Below are 21,396 nucleotides of genomic sequence, written 5' to 3'. Positions count from 1 at the left end.
ATTCCTCTGTTTAACTTTTAAAGACCTACACAACTCGGTTCCAAGTTTTCTATTCAGTCTTGTCAGAAGTTACAGCCCTCCCACTTAGCGTGATCTGGCCAACCTGGCTTTCGTTCTGTTCCTCACTCTGGACACCCCATCTACCACCTCTCTGCTTTTGCACTGGCTGTCCCCCATGCCTGGAATGCATCCCTTCCTCACACAGAATACTTCTCTTTCTTCAAGATTCAGCTTAAGTATCAATTCCTAGATGAAACATTTCCCTATCCCTCCAACAACTTTGCACCCTTCATCCTGAACTACCTCCCATTTAACTACTTTGCATTTATTTGTATTTTTTCTCTTTATATTTATTCAGAATATATTCATGCAGGGTGTCTCAAAAGCTTTAGGACCACGTTAAATTACTAAAGCTTAGAGATACCCTGGGTATGTGCCTATTGTCTTTATTATTTGAATATAATCTTGTGATTGCAAGGATGGTTTCTTTCTTTGTACTTGTATCCCTAGCACCTAGAAGGCCCTTAATAAATGTTTGCTGATTGAATGATTGGACCCTTAGCAGCTATTGTAGGGGCTAAGGTTAGAGGGTACGCCAAACGTTAGTGCCTGAGGGTTCACACACCTGAGCAATGCCCCCCACAAACTTTGTCTTCACCACCACATCATCATCATCAGCTTTGCCAAAGGCTGCTTTCTGCGCTGCACGCACAAGATTGTCAGATGCTCTTTTCACAGCATTTCCTGCAGCCTAGAGTGAGAGTGAAATACAAATCATATTATTAAAGACACAGCCATTCACATTAGGCAAAACAGACCTTCAGATATGGTCAAACAAAGATGAAGAATTCAGACCTATGGGAAGGATGACTGAAGTAAACAGAACTAAGAAAACAGTATAGATAACGACAACATTGTTAGTGGAGATAATTAAACAAAATGACCAATTGGTCTTAGACAAAAGTTGAGAAAAAATGTATTTCTCTCCCTTTGTTAAAAAGGTGGAATGCTATGAGTGTGGAATATTGCATATAATGTCAATGTGTTTCTTTTGCTGACCTACAATCCCACCACCTCTCCTCTGGTCTCCCTGTCCCTTTCCTTTTAAATCTTTGTTTAAAGGGTTAGCTTGCTTGGTAGATGAGGAGAAGCATATCTTGTGATTGCGATTTAAAAACAAGAAATTAAATTTTAAAAGATGGAACCAAATTAATCAAACAACTAACCCTAAATAACAAGCATTTCTTTAGTGACCATAACGTACCAGGCACTGGGGATACAAAGACAAAATCAAAAACATATCACAGGATCACAGATGGAAGGAACCTTAGAGGTCATCCAGCTCAAATTAGTCTCTAAGGACAAGAGAGGTCAAGAGACTTGCCCATGGTCACACAGACAGTAAGTAGCAAAGCTAGGATTTGCTTTTTAAAGCATTTTTTTTCTAGCATTCTTGCTTTTAAAAAATAATTTAAATTAATATTTCATTTTTGTATTGCCTATGTTTTCCTCGGTATCTTTCCCCATACCCTCCTCAACAAACCATCCCTTATAACAAGTAATATTTTTTAAAAAGAAAGAGGAAGAAGAGAGAAAAAAATCTGCAAAACTGATTAATGCATTGGAAAAAGTCTGAAAATATATAAGACTTCCCACCTCTTCAAAGGAATGCTATCTTTGGGGCCATGCTTGTTCTTTGTAATTCTTCAATGTTCCTTTTCGATTGTTTAGTGGTTGTCATTCTTTACCTTGACATTTTTAAAGAGTTATTGTCTAAATCTTTCCATGCTTCCATCAACTAAATTAGTTAATAATATTTGTTATTTTTTACTGCACAGTAAAAAGGCACATTCATGTACCCCAACATTTTTAGCCATTTCCCAACTGATGGGCATGTATTTTGTTTCCAGTTCTTTGCTTCCATGAAAAGTCTAGCATTCTTTCTACTGCCCCCTGCTGCCTTCCTGGAGTTCCTACCCTCCAGATGCCTATATTCCATCAAAGTCAGGAGTTCATTTTTCATTCATATTATTATAAATAAGATTATTCTAATCAATAAGCAGTGAAAATGACCTTGAACAGCCTTGCCCAACACACTTTTCAAAATGTATTAATTCTTTACCTCAATACCAGTGTTAACTACTAAAGACTGAGCTCACTGTGGTTTTTAGGGTTACAATACTTTTAAATAGAAAGTGTAGATCTTGGTCACATATCCCAGCCAAACCTGCTGAGCTTTTTCTTAATGAGTGTGGTATTTCTTTCTATGCTATTGGCAGTCATTGTTTTTCTAGTTGTGATGATGAACTGTGATATGGTACCTCTGCATTTCCCACCTCCCCCAATCCCTGCCCCATTTTCTTGTGTGCTCTCTTGTGACCAATGATTTGTGATGTTTAAGACGGGACCTAGGGTTTTTTTCTGTGAAAACACAGCTGGCTCACCTGAGTAATTAAATCTATGACCTTGGCATCACTAGCACAGTCTTTAACCAAATGAGTAGAATGGCCCAGAATTTGAACCCACACGGAGAACTTAAAAGATCTAGAGTAGGCTTAGGGAGATCATATGATAACCACAAGAGATGACCTTATTTATGCTTTCAATCAGCTGCATGATCTGATTACTAAGGTGTACATCCTAGCCCTGAGAATAATGAAGTGAGATCTTTATTGATTCCTGTCTCAAAAGGAAGATGGCAGATCTATGCTCCTCAGAGTGACTTGGGCCTAGGACTGACTCCTGTAGAAAGACATTTTGACCTTCAAGCTGCTTGCTGCCTTCTATGAGCAAGTGCTGAGTTGTCGGAGATGTCACAAAGAATTAGAAGGACTGAGGCCTGTGAATCAGTTTTTATCATTTTAAAGATTAACAGATACTGTCACCATTGAGGGAACATTGTTTAGCTATTTGCTTCCATTTATAATTTTGTTAACTCACATATAAACATCTATATGTGTATGTGTAAATATGTATACATCAACTTATCATTAAACATGTGTTTTCTGATAGAGTCAGTGGGCAGGGACTATTTCATTAGCAAAGACAGAGAGAGCTGGGCCTGGAGTCAGGAAGACCTGAGTTCAAATCTAGCCTTGGACGCTTATTAGCTGGGTGACAATGGACAAGTCACTTCACCTCGATCTTCCCTGGTTTCCTCATTTGTAAAATGGGGATAATAATAGCACCTACCTCATTTGAGGATCAAATCAGACAATTATAAAGAGCTTAGCACAGTGCCTGGCACACAGTAAGCACTAAATAAATGTTAATTATTGTTATCATCATCATCATTATTATCATTATTATTATCATTGATTGAATAACTGATTAATTTATAAGCTTGCTTAACCCTGTGGAACAAAGTGTTATACAAACACATCGATTGCCAAAGGTGTATTCACCCTCCCGTCCCCTGGCATGAGGGGCTCTTACCTGTAGCCTCCGCATGGCCTCAGAGTCTTGGTCAGCCTTCACCTTACAAGCCACAAGCAGCTGGGCTGTGGAAGCTGCAACTTGCTTGGCGGAGGAGATAAGCTTTTCCTCACTGGCATGGCCCTGAACAGAGGCATTGGCGGCTTCACACAGGCTACTGGTTGCTGCCGCCACCATCCTGGCCTAGAAATTGCCAACAGAAAAAAAAAATGACCAGAAGCTCTCTAACTTTTCTCAGTGAGTTCAGAAAGCAAATAAAGAGAAAAGAAGGCAATGACTCACAGCAGAAATTAGTCCCTGAGACCATTGTCCGTCATCAGCAGCATTTGCGGGGATTGCGCCAACCTAAAGAGGACAATTTAGAGATATAAAGACAGCATGACAGGCCATCACTCCTCCCTTCCCCTGCTATTTACTTTTCTTCTAAACCTAAAAAGAGAGCAAACTAATTTATAATCCACACATGGCACCACCACCCATAAGTAGCACTAATATGAGACAGGACCCTGAACACTTCATGAAAGGCTATCCAAGCAGATCCTAGCCGGTCTCCCCTTGGGTCCTGCAGAATAGCTAAGAACTGTTCAGAATGACCTGATTTTAGTTGCCAGATACTGAGTTTCCCCAAAAAAGCTCAGGGAACAATAGGTGGGGGACATCTTTTATTTACATCCTTTGACAACCTTTTTCCACTTGAAATTTGGGAGCTACAAAGTCCCTGTATTTCAAGGGATGAGGGAAATAGAAATCCCTCTAGTTACTGGGCACTGAAAGTGGCAACGTGAATTTCCGGCAGATGTCTCAGAAAAAAAGCGGTTTGCCTTACTGTTCATAAACTCCTGTGATTCTTCATCTTCAAGAGATTCAGGTTGTTTGATCAGGGGAAGAAAAGCCTGAAGACAGCTTGTTTTTGTAACAAAAGATGTAACAACAAGGGGACTGTAGCAAAGTTTTAGGGGAAATGTTTTCCTTCTAGGAAGGCACACTGGAAGTTAGTGGCAATGCAAAGAACTACATTTTGACTTTTGGCTCCTGTCTAAAAATTTGGAGGGGCTGCACCTCACTGCATTGTCAAAGGAGACCTTTAGAAAGAGAAAGTGTAAATGGGATAGAGGGGATTAAAGGCGACTTCAGAGATTAAAGACTCAAACACCAGGGGGCATTGCATGCAGCTGCTTCTTAGACAAAAAGCAAGCTGCACTCATGTACACACATTTCAGATGACGTTTTCATTTATTTGCCTTTCAGTTATGAGGTTATTCTGCAGTGGCTTTGAAGGGTGGGTAGGATTTGGATAGGTGGAATTGTCCATCTAAATTACACATTTTTAGACTACAATTTTTTTTAAAGCAAGACATAATTATTAAATAACATTATTAAGTTTTTTATATTTTTTAGATTGGACCGTGGTTTCATTTTTACAGAAAATTCCCAAAGATGCCTGGCAGTTACTCTGTAATCAACAGTCTCAGAGGGCTGCCTAGGGGGCACTGAGAAAGAAGTTACTTTCTCAGGATGACACAGCTAGTATGTTAGAGGTAGGCCATGACCCTGGCCTTCCTGGCTAAGGCCAGCTCTCTAACCACTATCCTACCCTACCCTCTTCTACGGTGTTATACAAGGGGTCCTAGCATCAGAATGGTGGAGGAGACATTAAAGGTCATTTAATCCAACCCCTTCATTTAACAGATGACAAAACCGAATCTTTTAAAAAACAAAAACAACCTCCTCACCTCCCAAAAAAACCCCAAACTGCCATGCAATTGAATTTGAAGAGAAGACAAAACTAATCATAATCCTTAGGCCAAACAAGAGAGAACTAAGAACTACTATTTTGTGGTGAGACAGAATGGAATAGGTAGTTTACAGGTGAATCACATCTAAGAAGCCCTCAATTTAAACACAAAGTGGCATTATGACAGTTGGTACTCAGACACTAGCCGCGTGACCCTGGGCAAGTCACTTAACCTTGTTTGCCTCAGTTTCCTTAGCTGAAAAATGAGCTGGAGAAGGAAACGGCAAACCACTCCAGTATCTCTGCCAAGAAAACCCCAAATGGGGTCAGGAAGAGCTGGACATGACTGGAAAAACAACTGAACACCAACAAATTCAGAAGACAATTATCTGTGTAAAGTTGGTCACTCATTCCACAGGACTCAAATGCTAAAGAATGAATGACACTGCTTGGAACTGAGAAAAGGAAAAATGGGCTTTTTGACTTGTACCGGCTCCCAAGCTTCAGGTGCTTATATAGTCAGCCACTCACAAAGGGGAAAAAAAAGAGATTGTTTATGAGTCAAATAGTCCAATGGTACAATGGGAATATACATGTTTAGTCCAGGACTTGCTTCTCCATTCTAAAGTGGAATGCCTTCCTTAACAAGGAGCAGCTGGAAGGTCTGGAGTCCAAATACTTAATTATGTTTGTCAGGTTTATATAAACACAGTTTTCAGCCAATCTAGACCAGGGCTGGCAATTCAATGAGTAAAGATGTCATGTGTAGCTATTTTGATTCCCATCCCAGATCACTCAGGCCCTGTCTCCAGAGGCTTTTCAATTCCTCAGTTTTCCACTGCTTGCCCATGCTGGGCTTACTCACCTTCCCTTGGGCCACCAGCTCTCTCTGGGCGGCCGAAGCTGACTTGACAAGGGCACTCGTGGCTGCTGCAATGGATTTGGCCGCTTCTAAGATCTGTTCTTCAAAATCCAGAGTCTCATCTGCTTGCTATAATTAAAAGAGAACATTGTCATATGTAATTCATACGCACAAGGGGGCTGTTCCTGACAACCCGCACCATGCTGTCTCTTCCGTCACTGGTCTTTATTAAAACCAACCGCACCCGTACAGCATAAGTTGTCTGCCATCTGGATTTGCGCACATCTGTATAAAAAAAGTAAGAGCTGACCACTGGCAGGTACTGCAAAGATTTCAAAGGTGGGCATATTGTGAAAAGCATTTTTCTAAAAGCCGTATTTCCTTGTACCAAACTACAACAGAAAGCACAGAATCACACTGAGTAATATAATTTGAGTGCACGTTTTTCCAATAAGATACTACATGAGTCCTGGGGTAAAATTCGAGGGTTATGTTCCTGATGATTCTATTCTCTATAGGGCCCAGAATAAGGACAGGATGGCTATCTTCCATGTTGCATTGTGAAAAATGAAAACAAAACATGTGTCTGAATTTCTAAGGGTGAGTGTTAAAGAAAACCACACACTATGGCAGGGACACAATCCAAACAAACGTGCTTCAAAGCACAAGCTATCAAGTAGAAAGAAGCTGGGTCCAGGGATGTGCCACTTGAAACACAATGCAAATGTCATTTTAGGCCAATTGAACTCTGTGCTCTGATCTTAAGCATATCTTGACTGGATCACCTAGCAAGACAGAGAAAAGCTGTTCCAGTTCAAATGACATAACATGCTGGGATGCTGAAGGCAGACACTTGACCAAGGGGGTGGCCAGGAATCATTACCAAATGCCTAATTTGGCAGGATGAGAGACTTCATTGGTCAATCTTTGCAAACAACTCAAATCAAAGCATAACCAGTGATATCAACATTAACATAACTGTTCTGTACATTGGTGTCTTTAGCAATTGTACTCTGAACCCAGCAAAATGCCCAACTCATGTTTTTACAACATAATTACAGGGGAATTTCAAAGCAAAACAAATCCTCTAAGAATCAGGAGACAGACTTGGTGTGAGGATATTTGTTATGTCCTTCTTATCCTGGAACTCTGCTAGCTATGTCTGACTATGGTGTGGAATTCAGATTAAGATGGATACAGCTTGGACTCCCATCCAATAAGTGAGTGGAAGTAGGGTGGTTCAGTTACTACTGGAATTTTCAAAGGACTTTACTATAAAACAAATTCACCTAAAAATAGGGTCTTATGATGTGGGACCCTAAGGATTATATTATATCAAGGTTCTACTGTATAAAGAATACTCACTGAGGTTAAAGAGTTTTCCTTTTTGGTGCTTTGGAAATTCTTCTATGGGGAGAATTGTGTCTATCAGAACATTTTGATTCTGGGAAATGTATGGAATGTTGGAACTGGAAAGGACCTTAAGTGGTCACTTCATCCTACTCACTCAACTTCAACAGGAGAAAAATGAGGCCCAGAAAGAGTGGTATGTTCAAGGTTAGATAGCAGGTTCAAGACAGGGCCAGGATTAGAACCCAGGCTCTTAATCTACTCTTTTTTCTATCCTAGTATTCTGGTATAACAGAACAGCAACAGAACATCTGATCAGAAGAGGTCTCATTTTCCCAAACTATGATCTTTTAAACCAAATGATAAATCCATTCAATTTAACAAACATTCTTTAGGCATTCTTAAATGTTATTCCCAGTACAAATGGGGCATAGTACTAGCTTCAGTAGAAGATATAGAGTACAAAGAATTCCAAAGATGTGGAATTTTACTAAGTTTTTGTGAATTTGGCAAATTAAGCAAACCTCAAATCTTATTAAATGACAAATTCTAAGAGACCCTCCAACTTCTTTTGTTGCTCTGGTGTTTTATGTTATTAAATAATGCTTGAAATCTATGTTCTTCTGCCTGGGGAATCAGAAATCTTTTCAATACACTGAAATTTTGGTTGCCAATAACATTCGTTGTCATGCTATTTGACCAGCACTTATTTTATTCTCCACAGTACATACTCTAAAGCTTAAGATTGTTTTGAAAAGCTAATCTGTAGAAAGCCACTGATGCTATTGCTGCCTTCCAAAGACGGGCTTCAAATGGACAGCTTGATGGTCAAATAGGGTAGGTAGGATAGAAGATAATTAGACATTAACTGGGGTTTGTTTAGAGCCATGGAATGAAACCCGTACTATGTCTACTTCTTCTGCATCTGCCTGGAAGCCAGTTTTATCAGTAAATTTAAACCTACTCTGCTGAAAGCACACATCAATTACAGGGCACTGGGTCTCCTTTGCGGTGCAGGACTCCTAACCTAATTGCTGCGTGGGCTCTCCCAGAGCCATCATGGAATTTTTAGCTCAGTATTTACGAATGTGAAGGCTTTGACAGAGATCTTGGTTACCCCTGAAGTAATTATTCCCCACGAATGGCTGCCTTCTCAGGATAATAGCCAATAGAATCTACTAGTGGGAAAAGAGAGGAAAAAAAGAAGAAATGCTGAATTGGTGTATCCTACGAAGGTCTGCCTAAATGAAGGGCCACAACAAAGATGGGTGTCTTTGTTAAAAGAACAACTCACCACCGTGGGCAAGACTTGGCGTCAGGAGGCTGGAGGTGAATGTTAAGAATAATTCCCTTGGTATAATGGAAAGAACCCTGGGATAAGAGTCAGGAGACCTGGGTTTGAGTCTGAGGTCTATAAATAATGAACTTTATGACCTTAAAAAAAGTCTTCAATTCTCAGGGCTTCAGTTTCCTTATTTTTTTTTTTATAAAGAGAGAGGTTTGGTTAAATTATTTCTACGTTTCCTTCCAGATTTAATATTCTACTTTAGACTTTTCATTCTAATAATGACTACTGACTCTATTCTCAGATGCAGAAGAAAATAAAGACTTAAAAAACCCCCCAACGACAACCAACAAAACCCTGAGCTCCAGTTTCTAAGAAGAACTGACTGTTCAAAAAAAAAAAAGCCACAGGGTTTTTTTATGATTCTGCTTTAAATGAAAATCTACTGTAACTGATCATATAAAAGTAAGCTAGCTAGCTGATCAAAGACCACTTCTCAACTGTTTTTACCCACTGGGGTTGCATGCAGGACTTTTTAAAAAAAAAAGAAAAATCCTGCATTTAAATGGGATATCCCATTTAAAGGTGGCACTGTGGTATAGTGAATAATGGTAGTCTCACCATCAAGAAGATCTGGGTTCTAGTCTCGTATCTGATGCATACTGGCTTTATGATCCTGGACAGGTCACTTAATTTCTCAGTACTCTGGGCAATGCTCTAAGAGTATGAGCTCTGACGAGTGTACGAGCATCATTATGCCACCAGATCCACCCCTCATTTCTATCCCTACCTGATTTTAAAACTATTAATTCAACAGAGCCTGTTTAATATAAGCCATGAGAAACAATGATTGTGAGGAAGTCAGAGAAACATGGGAAGACTTATATGAAGTGATGCAGAATGAAGAAAGAAGAACTGAGAAAACAATATGCACAGTAATGTAGGGAACATGAAAAAGCAGTTGAATGCTGACATATACGGGAGGAAATGCGATGAAACCTCTTTGGCTTATTGAACTGACAAAGATATGCACATTTGCCCTTTCACTGAGCTGAAATCTACAGCCATGGGGTACGGGATAAGTTGTAAGACCAGGCTGACTTGCTGTCCGTTAGTTTTACTTAAATGTTTTTCCTTGTTACAAGGAAGGGCTCAAAGGCAGTGGAGGAGGAGGAGTTCAGGGGAAATGACCGGTATTGAAAAATTTTAAAAAGGTGTAAGAAAACAAATTATGTAGATAGATGAATGAATGATTAAAAAGTGAGCCATACAAGAATAAAAAAGAAAAGGTTTGCCTAAAGGGTACTGAATCTGTGTGATCTATGTCCCCCTCTCCCTCCCCCAATATTATTAATGGCCAGGGCTTTTTTTTCCGCAAATCTATACACATTTCAGATGGCTTCAGGTCATTTGTAATGAGAATACTGGCATTGAATAGACTCTGAGTCAAAGGAATGGGTGACATGCATGGCTAAAGTTAAAATTTCCTACCTCCTTCCACCTCCAGTCAGAGATTATGAAGGGGGTTTCACTCCAGACTGTTGTCCCACCCCTCCCCCCAATGTCCTTGCCAGCCACTTTTTTGAGAGAGGGGGAAAAGCATCTTCCGTGGGCTCTCCAAAGCGCTATAGGACCTGCCTGGGCACTAGCTATACCTGTGGATTCTGAAAGTGGTAACCGTGATGGCTACCTTAACGTGAACACGGTATGGAAAAGAGGATTGGTCACATAAAGGTCCTAATGACTGTAGTCACAGTCAATAGTATTTTGTAGTGTACTCCATATACAAACATTGGAGGCTTAAAAGTGTATGATTGATTCTTATGATATCCAAGATCTGGGATTTAAACATGCCTGTATAAATGCAACCACGCTTCTATTTGCTAAAGTCTACAAGTGAAGAAGAAACTCTTACTTAAATAGCATCAGGGAAAAAAAGCACAAACAGAAGCACAATTCAAGAATGTGGTGACTTTTCTTCCCTGTTAAAAATCAGGTCTTCAGCTGGCAAATATGAACATTCTTCTAAATTATTTTTAAACTCAATCTTGGCAAATTTACCACCAGAAAACTAACAATGAAATTTCCTCACTTTTCCACAGAAAACAAGATGAATGTTGCTTTATTTCTGCCTTAATAATGACAAAATGCACAAAATGATATAATAATGTCATCCATTCATGCAAAGGACTATGGAATCAAGCAATTCTCACTTCTAACAGTTTCTTCTTGAAAAATAAGGGTTAATATCTATCTCTCTCATGCCAAGTAGGCCAATATGGGTAAAGACTGCATTATTACTTTGCCTTCTGTTCCCTGGCCTCTTGGCATCAGCTTGGTTCCTATCCCATCTCTTGGAGGTCAGTCCTCTACCCATTCAGCCAAGTATTGGACTGAAGAATAAATAAAGGGTTCATGTAAGGGAGCTCTCTCCATTTTACAGATGGAAAGCATCAAGGACTTCTCTAATGATGGGACTCCTCTGGTTCCTTCTCCCTCCTTGTGCCTCTCAAGAGTACCAAAAGCTCATTATTATATAGGTCTGTTTTAACTGTGGGGTTTTAAAGTTTTACTTGTAATTCAGATCTGGGGGCTCAGATACATGTTTTTTCCATGGGCTGTTTTTTTTTTTTAAACAATCTAATCCTAATCAAGGTGCTAATTTAGTTTCTGATTACAACCCAATAAAACTGGAAATGGAAAAAAAAAGCAAAATAAAGGAGGCATCAAGTAATGCAAAATTCTGCACCCAAAGCAATGTTCGACAGCTGCTTCCTAGGGGTGGCTTGCTACTCTGACAGAGTGTGGCTTAGTACAAAGAGTCAGGAGGTGTGGGTCTCAGTACAGATTCTGCTGCTATCTCAGGACCTTAAGTCTCTTCATCTCCCTGAGTTCCAGTTTTGTCATCCAGAAAATGAGACTCCGGGGCTAGACAAGCTTTAAGTTCTTTTCCCTTCCTAAAATTCTGTGATTAACTTTTCTGGATGAAACAGCAACTAAAAGGCACTTTTTTTTTTGGGTTTCTACTTAGGTCAAGCCCCTCAAGTATTTCCTGTCTTAGAGATTCTCCATCCTTTTTCCTCAGTGTCAATAAACCTCCTTGCTGTCCTTTTTTCCAGCTACTTGTTCTCTAGGTTGCTTACAGGTTGATGTTGATGCTAATGAAGAAAAAATCCTCTAAGCTATCTGTGACTTTTCCTCACCCTCCCCTTGCTGCTTTTACCCCATACATTTTTTACTCAATCAGGGCTCTTCTGAGATAAGTGAGAAGGAAATAGGAATGAACATGCCTTTCTTCTTTCTCACAGCCTGCCGTATCCCTAGGACAAGACAAACTGAGGATGTTGCCCAGGTCACTGTACTTTACCCCGCCCACTCTCTCCCTACCCAAGTGGGTTTGTAGCTGTGCCCACCCACAGCCTTGTTGCTGGCTTAAGAGAAACACTGATCACTTTCCATAGAGCTGGCTGATACAAAACTAGGCAGGAGAACAGCTCATTATACAACCTTTCAAGTTAGGAATCCTTGTTTTATTTTGACAGCAAGACATAAAGGTTGAAGTCTAATTAGACAAAGTTACATCAGTATACTGAAATGTTCCTGTCTTATGGGTCAGGTGAATTTTCAGTATTATAAGCACAGTTAGCTATACTGAAGGATACTTGCTATTGAAAATAAGGCTGCATCTTTCACACCAATTCCTTTAAAAAAAAAAAGGATTGATCTATTAAAAAGTGTGAATATTTTGCATATATTTAAATGCACTAAAAAAAAGGGAACAACATCTAGAACTCTCATATGTAGGCAAATGAATCATATTTCCTGCTAGTTGAAAGTCTGTAGAAAAAAGGGAGGTTCACCTCTATCAAACACTTCCTCATTTTTGGTTTTCAGAGTAGTTTATTATCTGCCATGAGACAAAGCCCATGGCCTGTACCCCCAAACCCAAACTAAATGTAGCCCAGGGGACCTGGGATCCATGAACTTAATTTTTTTTTCTATAATGGTATTTTAATATAATTGGTTCTCTACAATCTTATGTAGATAGGTTGATTCCTGTTTTGGAAGGCTGATGGAGAATTGGTTGGTTCCAAGGCACCAGCCCCTCTCTCTGTCTTTCAGAAAATCTTAACCTTTCCCCATATTCCCCCTCCAGGCTTGGAGGATGGAGGCTGTTAAACAGCTAATGAATAAGGAATCTCCTAAGAGTCTTCCTGCTTCCCTAGACTAAGCAGGCTTCGGAGAGGACACTCAGAATGGAAGATTCAGGGAAAGAGGTTTGTGTGACTGGTGCCCTTCATATTCATATTTTTCAAAATCAGTGGTAATTCTAATGTGACCCCGAGGTGTAGAATTTCTGCTTGAAGCATAGTTCTTCAATGACTTGATTCTGCTTTCAGAAGAAAGCACAAACACATGTAAATAGGTGGGCTGGAATCATTAAAAGGAGGAAAAGTCAAAATATTTGTAAGTTCCTGGAAGATGAATCTTGGATACATCTGGGGAAACAGTCACTGATGACAAAACTATTTCAGTCATTAGGCCACTATCAGATATATGATAGCCACTTAAACTGGGAGTCTCAAATTTTGGGATATGTGTTGTTGATCTGAGTTTTTAAAACATCTCATTTTCTCCTTCCAATATTACTCCTTGACTAAAACCAATGAGAACAAAGCAGAGGAAAAAATGTTTCAGGTGAGGGGATGGTTTAAAACTTAACCACTCAGAAAGTTTTTTCCAAAACATGTCCCTCCTCCTTGTGCGCTATTTCCATTCACCTTAGAAGCATTAAGGATACAAAAGAAAGGTAATTTATTTCAAATAAAAGGTTTTCCTCAGCATCCTCTCAACCTGATTTGTTAATTTTAGATTAAAAAAAAATAGCTCACCAGTATAATTCACTGCCTTGATTTTAGATAACCACTTGCTCAAAGAATTTCATAGGAAGACAGTTACTTTGGCTAAATGACTGTAGCCAAGTGACAAAAACTCTAGGAAGTTGTTTACTGATGAAATGAAGATGGCCTTAAGTTTTGACAACATAGCACCTCAGACAAGTTTTAAAATTTTCTTTAAAAAAAATTAAAGAAATAAGGCATTTATTATTGTCTCAGTGGGGCTCAAGGAGTTTAGAAAAGCCATCCTCTATGCCAGGAAGCAGGAAGAGCCAAGAATACATACTATTGAGAGGCCCAGTAGAGATCACATTTTATAACATTGAGACCAAATAATTTCAGATGTTAAAGAATGTTAAGAGAATATGTCTATCTTATGCCATGTCCGTAAATGTATGCTAACGCTGACTATTTCACTTTTATTATCCAAATGCACACGATTCTTTAGGAATTTTCTTTTTAAAAATCATTTTTCTCCTCATTTTGTTTTGTTATCGGCAAACCAGATCCCTTTATACATAATATAGCAGTAATAAATTCTGAAGCTAACTCTGAAGAACAAACAAGACTTTGCTTTTTTCTCTGAAAGGAAAAGGAACAAAGTTATTTCCAGGAGACTCCTGTGTACAAGGGAAAGAAAATTTCTAAAAGATCTGAATCCCAAACTTTCTTTTATAACAGATTGTTTGTCAGCCTCTGCTTAGTAACAGGGTTACTAATGGTAAGCTATACCAGTCCAGGAAATTCACTAGATGAACCATTATTAATGTTGCACTATTTTTATTAAACTTACTAGAGCTTAACCCTTTTTTAGGTTGTTCTAGATGACCTCTGTGGTCCTTTACAAATCTGAGCTTCTAAGATACTACAAAGATTCCCATCAAACTGTCATTGTAAAGCTACAACAAATCATAGGGCAATTGGATGTTTTACTTTTTGCTACCTGATGTTAAAAGCAATTAGGTGTTTTTGGTTGAGTTTTCATCCCCTTATATTCTGGTTAAAATTTTGAGACAGTAATACTCCGGAGATTAATCCGAGGACCGGAAAAGGAATAAATTGAATGAAAAAAGAAAAAAAGAAATCACTTATGTTTGGTGGCAATAATACTGATCTTTATCACCTGAAACAAGAAGGTGCTAGCTGGATTACTTCCACTATCTTTTTTGTCACTGTAGATACAACCCTGAGAATTTGCTAGTGTAGAGATCTATGAAATATAATTCCTTGAACCCTAAATTCCTGAGGAAGCTCTAATAATTATGTGATTTGTATCTATAATAAAAAAATCTTGCAACACTGATACAGTTCCCAAGCACAACCCAAATGAATGGAATATTCCATATTTCTACAACATAATATAAGAATAAGAATCTGAAGTCTTCTAAATATCCTTGTGACCTTAAAATACTCCTCCCTGTTGCCTTAGGTACTATATTATGAACCCCCGGAGACAGGGCAGGACACTGTAGGAATATGTTTGATATATAGTTGGATTAAATAACAACCTAATATATCAAACATATCACACAGAGGCCTGCAGAAAAGGCATCCAGGTTTGATTGAGCTTGAAAATGGACACAGAACTGAAGACTACGACAGCAGGGAATGGTCATCAGCTACTAGAGACGCAACTTCTTTACCTGTCTTTGGAGGCATAAGCCTATCTGTGAGTGTGGAAATAGCACTATTAGCAATATGTACATGCGTAAGCTCTCTAACATTTTTTATTCCATCATCATACCACATTTTCAATTAAAAAGTTAATTCAGCAAAATGAATTTTTTTTTTGTTCTTCTTCAGAAGATCGAATGCAAAAAGAGATGTTTAAATTTTAAGAATCTGAGCTGGGAGTGTACCAGGCAGCATCTTCACAAGTCAAGGACCATTACACCCTAAAAATAGGCATTTTGAGCACATGGCAAGCAGAGTAATTTCACCAACAACTTCACCTTCCCAAAGGTGGTTCATATCATCAAAGGACATGCCCAACTGTATGCATGGAAATAACTAGCACCCATCAGATGTTCAGGGCCCATTATGGTAGACCAAACACATTTCCCCATAAACAGTGAAAATGAATATTAATCTTATACTGTGTGTGAATATTTGTTTTCTTAAAGGTTGAAACTTTACAAAAACTGATTATTAAAATATTTCTGAAAAAAAGTTTAAACTAAAAAAAGGAGGTTAGAGAGAGATGATGAGTGGAGTTGAGAGAGTGGAAACAAGGAGGTAGAAAAAGAAGTACAAAAAACGAAAAACTTAAAAGTTTTTGGACATTTATTTACTTTCTTCCACTTGAGAAATCTCCCTAGGTGAACGTATTTTATTTTATATAGACGTTAGTGTAAAGCAAAGAAAGCAGATGATTCTCTAAGACAGATTAGGATATTATGGTTTGGGTAAGTAGTTTCTCAAAAATGATTAAGTACATAACATAAGACACGTGAAAGGCTCTGAATCAAAACTTTCCCACCATCTATTTGGAGAGCAGGGACTGGCTTTGGATCACTGAAAATACAGCTAGCCCTGAGTAACAATATACTCTTGTTACTGGGGTACCTGACCTCAAATATGTAGCACGAGGGTAAAGACTCACATCAACCACTTAAATTATGACTTGCACTCTAGTTAAATACATTTGTTGCTTTGGTATAGAAACCATTACATTAAATGTGACATCTGTAGCAACATCTGCAAAGAAAATAATGGGTAGAGGCCTGAACTACAATCTGGAGAAGCTTTCTTAATTTGGTACCCAAAGGTACTAAATTTTCTGAACAATGATCACTTGGACTGCCTCATAGATTAATCTGGAATTTCCCAGAAGACCTATGAAGTAACTTATACTTTTAACAGTTTTTTGGGGATAGGAAGTAGGACCATCCCCATCTACCATAATTTGGCGTTTTTAATAACTTCAGATCTTCTAGACCTGCCTCTTTTGTTTCTGAAATGAGTCTAAGACATTGTGACTCTAAGGAACTACAGCCTTTGGTCCACTGATGCTACTAAATACAGCAAAAATTTTAAAATACAACTGGATGTATGAAGGGAGCAGTAGAATACAACTGTGTCTGTATTCACACTGGATTGCTGGCTTTTTTCAGTCATTCATTAGTCAACTGGACTGCTCCAGAGGCCAAACAGACATTTTCTCCAGGATACTATGGATTTATGGCAATTTTCTATATAGGATAAAGCAGGCAGATAAAGCAACAGTTTCTAGAAACTTTCCTGGTGGCCTGGTATCATGTTCAATTACCTGGCCTGCTTTGTGGAGGTTGTCCCACCCCTGTCAAGATGAATTCCAATTGGCTAGAACTCTGTTCTCATTGCCACCATGAGGAGCTCAAATGCCATGGTATTCAAATCCATGGATCTCATCCTCCCTAAATCAAGTGAAATGACATGTCAGGTGAATGTCAATTAGATGGAAAAAAACCAACAACTGAAATTCAGAACCAGAAAAGAACTAAGGACAACTTTTTAAAAGGAAAAAAAAAGCAGAAAGCTGGTGGCTTTAAAAGAAACTGGTAATTTTCAACAAACCAGAAAACAAAGAAAAGGAGACTTTTTTCTTATACTTTGCTGTTTGAATTTGAAAGAAAAACGATAACTTTCCCCAGACATCTCACAATCTCTTTAGGATGGAGACCACTTGGGAGAAATAGGATTTCATGACAAACTGAAGAAACTAAAATCCTAAACTACTAAGTCATCTTAAAGTATTTATTGTTTTTTTTGAAGGTTTTTCTTAGGTCAGGTAGACATTTGTTTGGTTTAGAAGAGAACTGTAAAAAACTTGACTGCTTTGGGAAATGTCACCAATCTTAAAAAACTCATTAAATGGTGATAGATGTTTATATACTACATTGGTCACTAACCTTTTCCTTGAGGAGACCGATGTAGTATTTTGTATTTATACCTTCCGTGAAAGGGTGGAGAGACAGTGTAAGAGTGGAGAGCCTGTTTTGAACTATTCAGGCTTGGGTCCCCAACCTTTCTGTGCAGAGAAGCTACTTATTATTTTTGGAAGTCTCATGGTCAAGGAAGCTAAGAGGTGCTGAGAGTGAGGATCCTAATAAGAAACATGGAGGGTGATCTTAACCACTAGTATGTTCTTTGCTGGACCTGTCCATGGTGGGTGGGAAGGCAGTGATTATTAATTTATGATGGAACAAGTGAAGCCAATTAACCACTTGGAGACCCCTAAGCTATATTTGTATATAGTTTTTCAACTTCAGATCTTCCTTCTCTCTATAGTCCTTTTTGAACACAAGTAGTCAGTTCACTCTGTAAATGAAGTTTTCTCTCTCTTTTCCCTCTCCCTTTCCCATCTCCCTTGTCACACCCAGACATATGTGACCTTAAATTCTAATGTCTATCAATAAGCAAAAACAGAAGGAAAACTTTAAATTCCAGTTTCTTAATTATCCTTTGTGGAAGAAGACATTTACAAATGACTCATTTAGGACCGGGACTCTCTGGATTAAACTTGAAAGACAGACCCAGCACTGCTTAGCTTCCTTCTCTAGCGATGTTATCAAGGTTGTACTTTCCTTCTGCAAAAAAGTCATGAAAATCATGGAATTCATAATAAACCTGGTAGCTTCTGACCTTTCATTAGTCTCAGGAAAGCATTTTACAAATATTTCTATGTATGAGATAGAAGGAATTCTATACTATGAAAAAGTTACTGATCCGATTCACAGTCTCGATGACATGGAAGTGGACAAGCTGGATGTCTACAGTAGCATACCTGCCCTCCCTGTCCCTCTCCCACCTCCCCATTTCTGGAATCATGAGGTCACCCTGTTGATGTCACAGAAGTAAAAGTGGATAGACACTCACTTTTGGTTTAGCTCTTGGCTTCAGTTGTTCTAACTTCTTAGCTGCAGCCTCAATTGATGCTGCAGCCCCCAGTAATTCGGTTTCAGCAATGACTGTCGGGTCTTCCGGATCTACCCACTCCGTACCTGAAACGAGTCCAAAACATCATCATGCTTGGTAGTCATAGTTCTTGGTCTACTGCTGACACTCAACACAAACATCTGCAAAGACCAGGGGGTGCAACATGGTAGAACTCTGATGGTCTCCTGGAACTGGATTTAGTTTCTTCTGATCTCATTTAATGCCTCCGGTTTCAAAGAGAGAGGGCTTAATTACATGAGTATCTTGGGTAAACCTCTGCTTTTGATATCACTTCTTGTACAAAGATTTCTAGGAGCAGTCATCAGTAAGAACCATGGCAAACAAGCTCACAAAAACCCCAAGACTGTCTTTTTGTGGGATCCTGCTACTACCTTCAGCTGAGAGTTCTAGGAAGTCCAGATACCTTGACACTGGAATAAAACCGGCCCGAAATGATAGATCAGCCCCAGGAATGCTTTACTTCCATTTTTCTAAACAGTGCCTGAGATGAAACCCTGATCTACAAATATAAAGTTAGACTGAAAGTTGAAAAGCACAGAGGAGTTTGCTAGAAAAGCAGTACTCCGAATTAAATTGGCTGGCATATTTTTTGGCAATTCAGGTCTTTGAGGACAATGTGGCATAGTGGATAGAAAACTGACCTAGAAGCCAGGAAGACATGGATTCAAGTCGTGCCTCTGACACATACTAGCTGTAGGGCCCTGCAGTCAAGATGATCAGAGTTCAAATCTGGCCTCAGACTCTTTCTAGCTGTGTGACCCTGGGCAAGTCACTCTATTTGCCTCAGCTTCCTCAAATGTAAAATGGGCATAATGGGGATAAAGAGGAAAAACAGCACCTACCTACCCCCCAGGGTTGTTGTGAGGATCAAATGAGATAATAAATGTAAAGCACTTAACATGCTGCATGGCATATAGCAGGTGTTTAAAAATGCTTATTTTTACCTTCCCTCCCTTTAAGCAACTCTCTATGACCACAAATTGCAAAGTGGCCAGCCTGCAACAGTAGAAGAGATTTCCCACAACAGTGAATTCACAGGTCCATTGACTACTCTTATTCCTAGACTTTGGATGAAAATATATATAAAATAAATGACAGAATCAATCATAGGGGAAAGGGTTTTAAATTGGCTCTTCTTTATAAAAAGGTACATGGGGTACAGAGAGGGAGGAGAAGGCTTGTCCTAAAAAAAGACATATTCCAACCTTGTTATTTCTTGAATTTCTCTAATCTTAATTTCTACAAGTGTGAGAGATTCTCTTTCAAACAGGACATTCAGGAAGTGGATTTTCTTTAAGGCTAGCAAATGACCAAAACAAAACCGCAAACAAACCCTCTTATCATGAGAATGAGTGTTGTCAACCTAGGGTGGGATAATGAGAGAGAATCAAACCCACCTTTCATGGCTTCTGCTGCCTGGATGAGCTCGGTCACAGCACCTGCCACTCGCTTAGAGAAAGCTGCCAACTGATGCTTTAGTTCTGGTGTTGGTTTCTGAAGAATCTAGGTATGAAAAGAAAACAGAGGCAGGATTACATGTTAATGTTACAGAAAATACACTCCTACACCTACCAAAGCTCACAAAAGAGATAAAAGTCTAAACCTTAAAACAAATTAAAAAAACCCACCCCCAACTCCTTACGTATCACATCCAAATTCTAAGGAACATGCACCCACACACCACTGAAGGCTCTAATAAGAACAAAAGCACCAGCAATATTTGACAACAAAGCAAATGTGTGACCTAAACCTAATCCAACAGTGTGGTCCTAGAAATCCAACAGTGAGAGGAATCCCCAAGAGGACAAGCATGATACACCTGAGATTTTCAAGTACAATCTAGTGGGGGGTGAGGTGAAACAGGAAGGAGGCAGAATTCTGATGATTGAAAAAAAGGGGGGGCCACTTTCATCTTTATTTATGTATTATATGTTTATATATTTATCATCATAGGTTTATCTAAGGTAGGCTTTTTCTTTTTTAAACTACTGATTTAAAGATAGGTACTGGTTCTCTCTTTTTCCATTCCAGGTCAGATGACCTTTTTGAGCTGAATTCTTCTCCAGTCCATCAAAGAAGTCTCATTCTTGTTATTCAGTCATTTCAGCTGTGTGTGATTCTTCCCCTTCCCCCCCATTTGGGATTTTCCTGCCAAAGATACTGGAGTGGTTTGCCATTTTACAGATGAGGAAACTAAGGCAAACAGGGTTAAGTGACTTGCGCAGGGTCACACAGACAGTAAGTATCTGAGGCTAGATTTGAACTCAGGAAGATGAGTCATTCTGACTCCAGGCCCAGAGCTCTATCCACTGCCCACCTAGCCGCCCCAAGGAAGTCACTAGAATTACGATACTGGGAACCTTGGATTTAAGTCCTAATTCTACTCGGTTAATTCATGATTTTCAGACTCTTTTTCCTAAACTCCCTCATTCCTTTAGTCTCTCCCTCCATATTCACAGCGGCAATCTTCAGATTTAGAGAACTTAAGAAATTAATAGATGACACTCAGGATTTTTTTGTTTGTTGCACTCCTGTTTGTGAATTCACCCTGTTACCATTTCTTCTGAACAAACAAGACAAAAAAACCTTCCTTATGATTAAAACTGATGCTGCCAATTTGGTGCAGGGTAATGAGACAGAACCAAACCCACCTTTCATGGCGTTCCTCTTAGCTTTTCTTAAAAACCTTTGGACTTATAGTATACCGGGCCCTTAGCCCTATCCTCCCTCCCCTCTCCATCCCCTAAATCCCAAGGCTACCAATTACCTCTCTTATATTAGCCCAGTACAAACACATTCCAATCATCCTACTGCAAAAACTCAACTTGCAAAAATCAGAAAGGTTTTGGAATGCCACGTCACAATCTCTTGTTCCCTTTCCTCCTTTCTTATC

The 21,396-nt window shown here is 39.1% G+C and overlaps 1 protein-coding gene across 1 annotated transcript in view; it reads right to left on the bottom strand.

The window, feature by feature from the left end:
• Positions 1-21,396, bottom strand: part of TLN2 (talin 2) — a 575,966-nt gene that overhangs the window by 6,743 nt on the left and 547,827 nt on the right. The window contains 6 exon segments of the mRNA XM_078151184.1: positions 626-751; positions 3,436-3,618; positions 3,718-3,780; positions 6,036-6,161; positions 18,423-18,547; positions 19,901-20,006. Coding sequence (XP_078007310.1) covers positions 626-751; positions 3,436-3,618; positions 3,718-3,780; positions 6,036-6,161; positions 18,423-18,547; positions 19,901-20,006 — 729 coding nt within the window.

The sequence above is a fragment of the Phascolarctos cinereus genome, unplaced genomic scaffold (assembly GCF_003287225.1).
Source record: "Phascolarctos cinereus isolate Bilbo 61053 unplaced genomic scaffold, phaCin_HiC Scaffold_3;HRSCAF=262, whole genome shotgun sequence".
In the NCBI taxonomy this organism is placed as follows: domain Eukaryota; kingdom Metazoa; phylum Chordata; class Mammalia; order Diprotodontia; family Phascolarctidae; genus Phascolarctos; species Phascolarctos cinereus.
Note: the sequence above shows the minus strand (reverse complement) of the source record. Positions and strands in the feature narration are given on the sequence as shown.